This window comes from Aspergillus campestris, assembly GCF_002847485.1.
Source record: "Aspergillus campestris IBT 28561 chromosome Unknown P168scaffold_7, whole genome shotgun sequence".
In the NCBI taxonomy this organism is placed as follows: Eukaryota; Fungi; Ascomycota; class Eurotiomycetes; order Eurotiales; family Aspergillaceae; genus Aspergillus; species Aspergillus campestris.
The window spans coordinates 669463-682243 of record NW_020194342.1 but is presented as its reverse complement, the minus strand read 5'-3'; the positions used below and the strand labels follow the sequence as shown (position 1 = coordinate 682243).

Below are 12781 nucleotides of genomic sequence, written 5' to 3'. Positions count from 1 at the left end.
TGCCGCCCTAGCTTCTGTCCTTGGTTGTGGGGAGCGGTGCCCCTCTCATATGGCGCTCTATATGAATATCGTGTTGTGGTTCTAGATTGCAGATACGTAAAGGTACTTGCGTGCGATACCATTTGGAGACTTTGAGTCCCCAACTCCAACCCAACATACAAAGAATATAACAAGGTATAAAACATAAAAAACAAACCAACATATCCCCAGACTCTGTATAGAAAATAGATGAGACGATACCTAGGTAAGACACCTATCAACCGAGACTACCCCCTGTCTTGCAATATATGGAATCCCCGGGAACATCCACACGTGGCCAGCCATACAGTGGATAATCTTAAATTTCTCCCGCTCTTGGATTCCCGGGGATGTTCCTCAAAAAGGAAACCGATAAATGAAAATAGATAAATAAATGAAACCAGAAATACGGGTCGCTGCGAATACAAGGATCATGGAATCATATCATCGGGCTCCATGATTGATTGATTTATTGATTAATCGATTAATCAATCTCGCGACGGGAGGACGAGAAAGAGAGGGGCAGACTATTGGGTGAACCGCTTTCGGAGACGGTTCGGCTCTCGTTCTAGAACTCGATACCGACGGGAGACGTGTCGACCCAGGAGTCTCTTGATGGACCAGGTTTCGCCGCTAGTGGGTTTATTCTTGCTCTCATTGTCTGTTGGTGGTGTTGGTGGTGGTGGTGGTGGTGGTGGTGTTGTTGTCATCCGGCGGAAGGGCGACCCGCATGCTGGGCGCTTTTGGTGGGTTTCGGGGTAGTAGTGCTCGTTGGGTCGAGGGTTGAGGGCGGTCGTTAGAGACTCTGCGCCCATCCTCTTTGTTGCTTTCTTTCTTTCTTTTTTTATTTCTTCCTGTTTATGTTTGGGGAGGATTTCGTATGCGCCTAGGGGGTTGGAGGGGAGGGGAGTTGTTTCAGGACTTGTTCCAGTACGCTAGTGGTGGATGGTGGATGGTGGATGGATGAATGGATTAATGGATGAATGGATAGATGGATGGAGGGGTTCACGGGAAACGTCCAGAGATGTTTACAACCCGGGGATGGATTTCGATATACGTTCAGGGTCTTGTAACAAAGAGTTCAAATTCTTTAAGAGGTATGTTTCAAGGCAGCAGCAGCGAGGATCAATACAAGGCGGGGTTAGTACTGAATGATAGTAAAGTATCAAGTAGAATCATTCAGTAGCAGAGAGAAGATTGTGTCATTATTTGGTTCCGAGTCCTCCGCCCTACTCCTCCCGACGTCGTTCCAAGTCCCAAGCACTCATCCTCAGCATCCATACTATTATCCTTGACGACGCGGCAAAGGTTGGGTCTGTTGAGGGGCGGCGGAGATCGGAAAACAGGACAATCCAATCAGAATTGTGGTAGTCGTGTGGATGGATCCTGGTGAGATCCTGTGAAAGTCTGAAAGGACTTGCGAGATCCACGGGTTTTGGTGGAGTCGCGTGATGTTTGGATTGTGAATTCTAGAATAATAATAGAAACTGATTTACTATATGACGGTGGCCCCCTCATGTATGATTACTGTTCTTGTCTGATATATAGAGGGGTTTTCTATTCGAATGATTTAATAGATTCTATCAAATACCACAACACAGTGAGCTTGTGAAAACATCGGTAGCAGTGTTACGTTTAGCACTGGGGCCAGATTACATGGAAGCCAGACAGATACGATGGAGAAGATGACAATAGTCCAAGCTAGAAGTAGGGTTGGCGTAAAGATCATCCAAAATTAGATGGATACACTCGAATTCAAGTATCAGTGCCCGGGTCTTAGATTTTCCAAATATTTTGCCAGGATGGCACTAGTCCTATCTCAGACAAGCTGAGAACACTGACTGCCTGGGGCGATGTATTATATCAATGCATACTGTCACATAACTTCACGTGGTTGTATCATCAGCCACATTAATACTGGGGTACCTCGAAGTCCCATTTCAAGCGTCGAACATACGTTTTGTATCACGAACGATAGGATGGCACCTAATTTAGCCGCGCGTACTCTGCAACTTATTAATGATATGATAACAAGTAAAGAACTCACAGTTGTCTAAATGGCTGAAGCGGCCGATTACCATGAATGCACAATCAGAAGACTGCGTGCTAATAAATGCATGTTTAATACAATAAAAAGCCCCCTTAAACCGAGGTGGACGGCCACGGAGTCTCACCCCGGTCATGATTAAAAGTCTGTATGATTATTTACTCGAAAAGCCACACCTATATTTAGACAAAATGGTGGTTTTTGTGCATTATATGTTCCAAAAAGCAGTCTCAAAATCTAGTACCAGACATGCGCTTGCAGATGAGGGCTGGTCTAAGAAAAAAGCCAAGCAAAAAAGCCAAGCAAAAGGCAATCAAGCAAAATACTGACTTATGAGATGAATATACCTACTTTATCTCAGGCTTCAATTCTAGCCAATCTGTCTGTCAATGAATCAGGATATGATTGACAGATAGAGATGAAAAGGACAGGCTAGTCACTACTTGGCATTACACCTGTGCATATTACGAAGTTCCACTGAGACCAGTGATATCATTTCCTTCCAGCTTATGCTCAAGATGGCATTTTTGTTTGCCGCATATTCAAGATTCAACCGACGTATCTCGCTTCGAGGACTTTGTTGATGAACTTTTCCATCACTGTGAAACATATCCTGAACCTAAGTCTGTTTTAGTGCTGGATAATGCCTCATTTCATCACTTGGAGAGGATAAAAAGAATGTGCTCATAGAAAGAGGTTATCCTGGTATAACTACCGCCTTTTTCGCCTGATTTGAATCATATCAAAGAAATTTTGCCGGAGCTCAAGTCGTTTATTTGACGGAATTAGCAGTCTTACGAAGACAATTCCAATCAGGGATTTGGTTCTTTTTTTTAAGTGTTGCGTGGATGTGTAGACGCAAAGAAGGAGAGTGTTAAAGGACATTTCTGTAATGCAGGCCTAGTGATTGAGGAGTAGTTAATAACAACATTGTGTTATGGGCTGTTACACATTTTATGCATTTTAGTCAATATAATATTTTTTTGCAAAGAGGATGTTCGAACATGGTCAGAAAGATGATTACAGGCCTAGTCTTCTTTTGCATTATAGGGGTCAATGAGATAATAATCAAATATACTTGCTTCCTTCAAAGAATATTTGTTATCTTCTGTAGATTTAAGACCCATTAGGGATGTGTAGGGTATCATAAAATTAATCATCACTATCTTTGTGTACGACTCCACCCACAGACTGATACCACGCACAAATCTGCGAGCAACTCTTATTTTCATATCTTGTTCGACGTAAAACTCGGGCCTAACCTCACAATGCATCTGTTTTAGGTCAAGGCAATTCTGCAGCATTATATCACAGGCTGTTTTGATATTGTCTCTGAAAAGTTTATTGTCCACTCGGGATAACTGCCAGTCAGTGTATTTATCCACCCAGGGATGTGAATGTTCTCAGCCTGATTAGGCCTTCATATATGACTATTAGTATTACCTGTTAGAACTGTTAATGCCTGAGGTGACTGTGCCGGCAGGAAATGAACATTAATAGGAGGGATCGATTCATTTACAGGGTTGATTATTTTCTGTGCTTTTTCATGCTGCTTTTTATCCTCTGCATACAATCTTTCCCGAACCTTATATGAGACATTGTTATGAGACTCTAGGGTGCTAAACAAGACTTCTGAGATGGTAAGACAGAAATTTATAATATTTTTATTCACCGGATCTGACCAGCAGAGCTAGCTATTATGATAACAAGGTTGACCAGGGCAATGTATCACCTTGTACATATCCTGTCAGGCAGCAGGTAGCCCAGAAGTGGAACACTTCTATTTAGGCTTGCCGTTTCCCTAGCATTCTTGTTATTGTTGATATTAATTTTCTTTCATCTGTTCGAGAAAGAGATAGGTTACTGTCCTCCAAGTAGTTGATGGTTATAGATAGTCTTAACTCCTCCCCTGAATAGAAAGTGTTCTTTATACCAGAAGTTGCTTCTTTATAGCATTCTAATCAACATCAGAATATTAAAATTGTTTCATGAGTTTATAATGTTTATGATCATTCACAGAAACCATGATCATGGTATTATCTAGTCTCATGTGTTGGTTGGAGTTCTTCTTTCAGTCTATGATCTTTTTAGTCTTTTTGGTGATTGCTTGCTAGTAGAAACATGGCTTCAGCTCCAGATCTTGTTCAGTGTCTTCGAACACAATCTAGATATTAATAATAAATTTCCATTTAATAATGTATAACATACTTTCGACATCCCAGTCAGTGTTGTGAGGGAGGCTGACTTGCGTACGCAGGAGTTTGGGTAATAGTGTGGAGTGTTCCGGAGATATACGCGCAAGGAAGGGGTTACGAAAGGATGGTGTAACAAAGCCGAAGTTCCCAGGGGTAGGGGCATATGACAGAGATTATTGTCATGATTCGAGCTGTGTAGTGTAGTCGTTATTAAGAGGGCTACATGCCGTCTCTTTAATATAGTATATGCTGCTAAGGAGCCTAGAAAACATTATACGGTGTTAGCTTCAATGAATGAATTATGCAGCACAGTGAAGATCTCTAATAAGCCAATTAGATTGATCAGTAGAGCCACAGGCATTGTTTTGATCCAGCCCCTGCCGCAAGTAAGCTGCTAGCTTTTCGCGAGGGAGGCTGTGGTACAGCAGCTCAGAGTTACTGACCAGGTCTGATGTGATGTACCCCGCCTTTGTAACGTGACTTACACAACAGGCCGTCATTTTTCCAAGTCTGGTACCTCGCAGTCCCAGGCCAACTTGTCATACTCGCATGGCAAGTGCGGCTGGGTTAAACCAAGAGATATTGAGTGACATACCAATTGAATGTTTACATACGAATCATATTCCAGGTATCATTGACTGTGTGGATCCCCCGGCCCGTCCCATATTCATCCCAAGGTTCGATCTGAGCATGGAGGAAAGTTAGTAACTTAATTAGTTAGTTAGTTATCTGGCTAACGCTGGCTAACTCCGATTTTCCATGGCTCGAACGATACGTAAGCTTGATGAGGGGGAGGAAGCTGATCATAATAATCATATAGCCATAAGGTAGCTTGTTATTGGTCAATAATAGGACTCTACCCTTCCAGCCGCGCCAACACACCAGGGGGAAAGCACTCAGGTAGTCTAACACCTCATTCATTCTCCCCATGTCATTCCCCACGAAAGGTTTCAGTGTACATTGACATTCTTTGGATTTACCCATGATGGGACGTTTCTTGAGGAAGAGTCTCGGTATTTTGCACCGCAAGAAGTCCGAGCCGCATCATAGTAAGAGTCCCAGCCAGTCTGCGGTCCCCATATCAGCCCCAATCACCGCAGCCACGCCACCTGATACAGTCGACACCCAAGACACTTTCCTATTCGAAGACCTGTGGAAATCTGCATATGATAAGCTAGAACGAGAGGAGCAAGATATTTTGTCCCCAGCACAAGGCAGTGCTGAGCTAGGAAAGGACGAAAATTCCTCCCAGGCCGGCCACATCATCGATGAGGTTATTCAAATAACCGAGAAACAATACAAGGAATACCAGCAAGGAAGCATAAGAATCCATCGGTCAACAGGAGAAGAGATTGATCTTCGAAAGGTGTCACGGAAGATACTTCATGCTGCATTGTCATTCAAAGATATTATTACTACTGTGATAGCCTTTGATCCTACCCACCAAGCAGCAAGTGCATGGGCAGTTATTTCTTTTGGATTGACAGTGAGTAATGTTACTATCACTTCACAACAGAAAACTAATATTCTCATTATAGATAGCGCAAAATCAACTTGACTTACGAGATGCCTTATTTGAATCATCAGAATACCTTGCGGAAACTATCACTCGATGTGCCTATATTGAGCAAAGCTTTTACCGCAATAGCTCCAAGAAAAAGATTGAGATATGTCGTGCGATGATCAGCGTGTATACTGCTATTCTTCAATATGCAGCAGAGCTGTTAGCTACTCAGCAACCCAGCATCGGGAAAAGAATATTGATTCATATGACACCGATAACCAATCAACGCCTCACTGAACTTCGATCATCTATTGAGGAAAAATGGCAGAAGCTATGCCAGTGGGTTCATTTTGATGCATTAAATACTCTTTTGCAAAATGGGAAAGAAGCAGAGTCCAGGCTAGCTAGAATCGATGAGGAGGTATCAGAACATCTGCAAGCTCTTATCAAGAGATTTAGTCTACCCATCGCGGAAGGAGCATCATACGACTCATATGAGAATCAATATAGAGAGAAGTGTCTACCGGGCACCAGACGCGATCTTCTTCTCCAGATTACAGACTGGGCCGAAGCATCTGACAAATGCATATTTTGGTTGAATGGTTCGGCAGGAACTGGGAAGACTACCATCTCCCTGTCTGTCGCAGAGTTACTCAAACAAAAGGGGCTCCTAGGTGGCAGTTTCTTCTTTAAAAAAGGCGAAGCAGATCGGGGTAATGCAAGAAGATTTATCTCAACTATTGCAAAGCAATTAATGGCCCATCACCGACATTTAGCCCCTGTCATGTCAAAAGCAATTCAGGATGATGCAGATCTGTCAACAAAATCTCTCAGTCAGCAGTTTGAGAAGCTCCTTCTTCAGCCCCTGAGCGAGGGAGAGTACTATGAGACCACTTCCGTGATTGTGATAGACGCGTTGGATGAGTGCGACGACAACGACATTGAAGTCTTACTTAGACTTCTACCGCAACTGCAGCAATCCAAGTCTATTCGCGTGCAGATATTCCTGACAAGCCGGCCTGAGCTTTCAATACGAGATGGTTTTGGAAAAAACCAGGATCATCACGATATCATTCTCCAAGAAGTGCCCAGTATTGAACATGACATCCGCATCTTCTTGCAACATCGACTTTCTCATATCAAGGAAAAGCGGAAAGTCCCTGGGGATTGGCCTGGATACGAGAGAACAAAGGCATTAGTGAAAATGGCAGTCCCTCTTTTCATCTTCGCATCCACAATTTGCCGCTTCATCGAAGAGAAGTATCAGGTTCCGGAGCATCAGCTTGATATAATCCTTAAAAACCCTGATATGACAGCATCGTCCCAAATGGAGAGGATATACTTGCCAATATTAAAGGACCGTGTTAAAAGCTCTCCAGTCTTCAAGAACAAGTTCCAAAAGATTGTTGGAGCTATTATCCTTCTTGCTGACCCACTGTCAGTTCATAGCCTTTCTAGGCTTATCAATATGGAAGAAAGAACAATTATAGCAGTATTAGACGCATTTCACTCGGTTCTCAACATTCCAAGGGATTCGTGTACACCAGTCCGCATTCTGCATCTATCATTTCGCGAATTCCTTATCAACACAGAGGAGGAATGCCTGCGTGTTAATGAGAAAGAGACCCACGAAAAACTACTACAAAATTGTCTGGACGTCATGAGAAATCCCATGGTGGGATTAAAACACAATATCTGTCGATTACCAGGTTATGGGATACAGCGCGAAGATGTTGACAGTCAAGTGATTTCTCGGTATATTTCACAAGTTCTGCAATACTCTTGCCGCTACTGGTCGAATCACTTCAGCAAGAGTAAAAGCGATGCATCCGAGAGTGAAGTATTCTCATTTCTGAAAGAGCATTTCCTCAATTGGTTGGAGACGATGAGCTTAATAGGATTTGCCTCGGAGACTGTTGGCATAATTAACACCCTACAGTCAAGATTAAGAGTAAGTGGCTATCTAAAATGTCACCAAATAGCTACTAATATTCTTACAGGATAGTATGAGTACGGAACTAAAAGATTTCTTAAAGGATGCCAACCGATTTGTCTTAAAACACATTCAAATGATTGATAATACCCCACTTCAAGTATATTGCTCTGGACTCGCGTTCTCTCCTACAGCCAGTATCATTAGAAGAACATTCAATGACCAACGACCTGATTGGATGCCTGCTTTACCACAAGTACAGAAGTCATGGAGCGCCCAATTACAAGCCCTGGAGGGCCATTCCCGTTCGGTTAGGTCAGTGGCCTTCTCACCAGACGGCCAGAGGATCGTGTCAGGATCCAGCGACCAGACTATCAAGCTCTGGGATGCCCAGACTGGCTCAGAGCTGCGCACCCTGAAGGGTCATTCTGGTTGGGTTATGTCTGTGGCCTTCTCACCAGATGGCCAGAGAATTGCGTCAGGATCTGATGATCAGACTCTTAAGCTCTGGAATGCTCAGACTGGCTCAGAGCTATGTACCTTGAGTCATTCTGGTTGGATTACATCAGTAGCCTTCTCACCAGACAGCCAGAGAATTATGTCAGGATCTGCTGACCAGACTATCAAGCTCTGGGATATCCAGACCTTAGAGCTGCATACTCTAAAGGGCCATTCCTGTTCAATTAGGTCAGTGGCCTTCTCACCAGACGGCCAAAGGATCGTGTCAGGATCTAGTGACCAGACAATTAAGCTCTGGGATGCCCAGACTGGCTTGGAGCTACGCACCCTAGAGGGTCATTCTGATTCAGTTATATCAGTGGCCTTCTCACCAGACAGTCAGAGGATTGTGTCAGGGTCTAGTGATCAGACTATCAAGCTTTGGAATACCCAGACTGGCTCAGAGCTGCGCACTTTAAAGAGCTATTCTCATTCAGTTACATCAGTGGTATTCTCACCAGATAACCAGAGAATCATGTCAGGGTCTATTAATAAGACTATCAAGCTCTGGGATGCCCAGACTGGCTCGGAGCTGGGTACTCTGGAGGGCCATTCTGATATAGTTACATCAGTAACCTTCTCACCAGATAGCCAGAGAATTGTGTCAGGATCTGTTGACAAGACTATTAAGCTCTGGGATGCCCAGACCAGCTCAGAGCTGCATAACTTGGAGGGCCATTCTAGTTGGGTTAGATCAGTGGCCTTCTCATCAGATAGTCAAAGGATCGTGTCAGGATCTAGTGACCAGACTATTAAGCTCTGGGATGCCCAGACTGGCTTGGAGCTACGCACCCTAGAGGGTCATTCTGATTCAGTTATATCAGTGGCCTTCTCACCAGACAGTCAGAGGGTTGTGTCAGGGTCTAGTGATCAGACTATCAAGCTTTGGAATACCCAAACTGGCTTAGAGTTATATACTCTAGAGGGTCATGCTTCTTCAGTTGGATTAATAGCCTTCTCACCAGATGGCCAGAAGATTGTGTCAGGATCTGTTGACAAGACTCTTAAGCTCTGGGATATCCAGACTGGCTTAGAGCTGCACACGCTTAAAGGTCATTCTGGTTGGATTACATCAGTAGCCTTCTCACCAGATGGCCAGAAGATTGTGTCAGGATCTGGTGACCAGACTATTAAGCTCTGGGATGCCCAGACTGGCTTGGAGCTGCGCACCTTGGAGGGTCATTCTAGTTGGGTTACATCAGTAGCCTTCTCACCAGATGGCCAGAAAATCATGTCAGGATCTAGTGATGAGGCCCTCAAGCTCTGGGATGCCCAGACTGGGTTGGAGCTGCGCACTCTGGAGGGCCATTCTTCAGTTAGGTCAATGGCCTCATCCGGAGATACCCCGATGGAGCACGAGGAAGGCTTTTGGATATCAGTCGAAAATTCTTGGGTATGCTTGAGAGGTCAACAGTCATTATGGCTTCCTTCTGAACATCGTGGACCTACTTGTCATGTTACTAAACAGGATACACTGGTGCTTGGATATCGAGACGGTCATGTTCTCATTACTAGGTTTTGTGCCCTTCCCGATTGGATATAAATTGATCATATGTTCCTATCTCCTTATTTTTCTAATCTCTATGTAAGGGCCTGGGATAGCTGAGCCTTTATTTTTATGGTCTATAGGTCTCTAGCCACTTCAATCGGTGACGGGAAATCATCCATCCAAGGGCCACAGCCACTGATGATGTAATGCGTAATAATTTACATGCTATAAACCACCAGCAGGTAAAAAAGCAGGAAATAACTAAGAGAGTATTACAAAGGAATAGTATCTTAACTAGAAAGGAGGTATAGAAATAGATTAATAAGGCTATTCAAGCTGATCAAGCTGATCAAGCTACCACAGAGGCATTAGACCAGCCACGCAAGCAGGTACTACTAAAGTGCACTAATTAGGGCACTATTAGCTATAAGCATACGTATTGTAGATCTACTTAAAAGTATTAAAATAAACTTATTTTGGGCTTCATATCACTTAATTTAACCAAGATATCGTTATATCAAGTTGTCAGGTGGTGTTAGTGGCTGGGGCAGTGAACAGCTCGGTGGTGTGCACGGCTCGCTAGTGAGATACGTTATTTAGACCACCCGAGCAGAAATCTAGAAGATCAGATTAGAGCAGCATGCTCTCAAGAAATAGAATATCTATCTACAGGACAAAACCCAGGCACTCTATACCCAGATTAAAAACCAAGTAATTGACTAACAACCAAGTGTATGGGCCGAAGTTGCTACAAGCAATAACTTATTATAGACTAATATCATAACCCTGCAGGCCTGAAGACAGATAAATTATGTCTGAATTAGTACCACATGATCACATGACAGGAAAAGTAACAATAATAAATAATCACTGCAGGTTCATAAGATTCTTACTTATAGATATTACTAACCAGCATATCAGGAATACTCTGTTAAGCATGGACTCTGCTAAACACTACAGAGGAAAATTAGTAACATATTTAATAACATATCAGATATACGAGAAGAAGGATCAAAAGATAAGCAAGATAAAAAAAATAATATGCAAGATTATAAAACCCTATGCGCAATACTGAAATTTTTAGAGGCATCGCAGAGGTTTCAAAGCCGCGCGCCAGAGGGTCGCAGAATATAATACCAGGCTTGTAGGCTACCACAGGCCGTGACGAGGCTCTAATTCGTCAGGAAGTAATGGATCATGTACTTAGAGATATATAAGGACTAGATAATGGGATCCTTCATAATGCCTAGGCGAGGGGTCAGCGTATGAATTCTACCAACCAACCAACCAGTGTATCATTCGACGCGCCAGCTAATTCTGGTGGACTTTTCACCGCATTCTTTGGATCTGATAAGAAACAACATGACTTCACCAGAGTCAAACCCAGGCTTAAGCTATAAACCAAACCACTACTAGGTGGTAAGATCGTCAGTACACCCAAATAAGCCAGATAGTCCTTCCTATTTCTTCATTTGGCAGCCAAGAAAAAGACAGAAGATACACTTTCACCCCCCGAGTCAAGTCAAGCGTCAAAACTGGGGAAGAGGTTGCAGATCATCGGAAAGAAGACTAAACCTATAAGCCCTAGTGCACGAAAAACTTCCCTACCGCTCTTTTGCCTCCCACCGATACTCCTGCATCTTTATGGAGCAGCATCCAGTTTGAACTCTGTAGTAGGGCTGTGATTAGTGGATGAAATACTACCTCGCCTACATGTTTGGGCTAAACGACCAGCGGACTCCGATTGCAGGAGAACTGCCCAGAAAACTAATGGCAACCCCGCCTTTTCATCCCATCCATTTCCGATTGACAGGGATTTAAAGGGTAATAAGAGAAAAGAATTTCTCTCACGAACAAAAGAGGCCATTTCCCCAGATTTTGCACTGCAATTGACGGACTACCCTGAGGTCAAACTCATGGAAGAGCCTTGTTCTCTCCTCCATCCCACCCCATCTGTCACGACACATGTCAAGTGGAAAATTAAAAACACGAGCTGAATCATTTACTTGAACCTACCCTCCTCTTTTTCCCCTGCGGAACGCTGCATGAACGACTACCCGCATCAAGCAGACAGACAGACGGACGTTATTTACTACTGCCCAAGTCGCCTTCGAAACCCACCCATCCGTTTCATTTACCGAACTTGGTCGTGTTCGCAATCGACGCTTTGATCCTTGAAACTATGGCTGCGCTGTGGCTCTTCGTCGCCTTTGGTTACCTCCTCCTTTACGCCTTCGCCTCGCTTCACGCGCTCGACTTGCAGAATCTTCATACCCTTATGGGACGCATTGCGAACTGAGCGGGATGGCTGGGACTGGGGATGTGGGTTGGGGCTGGGTCTGTGCTTGGGGCTGGGGGCTGGGGCTGTTGCCTGGGGTTTGGGGTTTGGGGTTTGGGGGCTATGTGTCACGACACCCCCCTGTAGGACGATCGATCTACTCCCCCCTAGGTACCCTACCCCACCCGTTAAAACGAACGAACGATGCTCAGGACGAAACGGTGGACGGTCGGTTCGAATTTCCTCGTCTGCGGTGCTGCGGTGCTGGTCGCGCAGATGTCTCTCGTTCTAGTTGGATTGGATCGCGTCGATCACAATCCGCTAGAATGACTGCGCTTTGCTTGGTGTTACCATCGTTTTGTCCCCGCTCATTACGTTCGAATTGGAGGTACTCTATGGTTGTTGGGCTGGGTTAAGAACAGAGGGGAGGGAGATATACTCCTGTCTGTTTGTCTCTTGATCAGCAGTGTGCTGCACGGGATGCATGCCTCTTCTTCCCCTACGACGGTCTGAATGAGGGCTCCGAGCGGTTTGAGAGGGAGTCCTCGTTATGGGATATGATTATGACTTTACGGCTTTGGGGGAGTTTGTTTTACACGTTTGTATTATGTCATGGTGGTGATGAAAATGTGAATTACGGACTTATTATGATGGTGGAATAAGGATGCAGGCAGGATGCAATGGTTGTTGTGGGATAGGGCGTGAAAGTGTCAATTGTGATATTGCTGTTTGATTTTGTCTTTTAGATATTGGGGGTTTTTTGGGGTTGCTCGTTGAATGCCGAGGCCGATGTGCTTCGGGCTTCATTCCATAAGCTAC

At 44.2% G+C, this 12781-nt stretch overlaps 2 protein-coding genes across 2 annotated transcripts; one reads left to right on the top strand and one right to left on the bottom strand.

Moving 5' to 3' along the window:
- Nucleotides 1-231: 231 nt before the first annotated feature.
- Nucleotides 232-833, bottom strand: P168DRAFT_327728 (uncharacterized protein; the record flags this gene model as incomplete). The annotated part of the gene is made up of 2 exons (XM_024841273.1): nucleotides 232-545; nucleotides 601-833. 2 exons carry the CDS (start codon nucleotides 831-833, stop codon nucleotides 503-505), a joined length of 276 nt encoding a protein of 91 aa, XP_024692265.1. The 3' UTR covers nucleotides 232-502.
- Nucleotides 834-5207: 4374 nt separating this feature from the next.
- P168DRAFT_305019 (WD40 repeat-like protein) lies at nucleotides 5208-9738 on the top strand (the record flags this gene model as incomplete). Its single annotated transcript, XM_024838890.1, has 4 exons — nucleotides 5208-5746; nucleotides 5799-7715; nucleotides 7765-9588; nucleotides 9664-9738. Exons 1-4 carry the CDS (start codon nucleotides 5243-5245, stop codon nucleotides 9736-9738), a joined length of 4320 nt encoding a protein of 1439 aa, XP_024692264.1. The 5' UTR covers nucleotides 5208-5242.
- Nucleotides 9739-12781: the final 3043 nt, after the last annotated feature.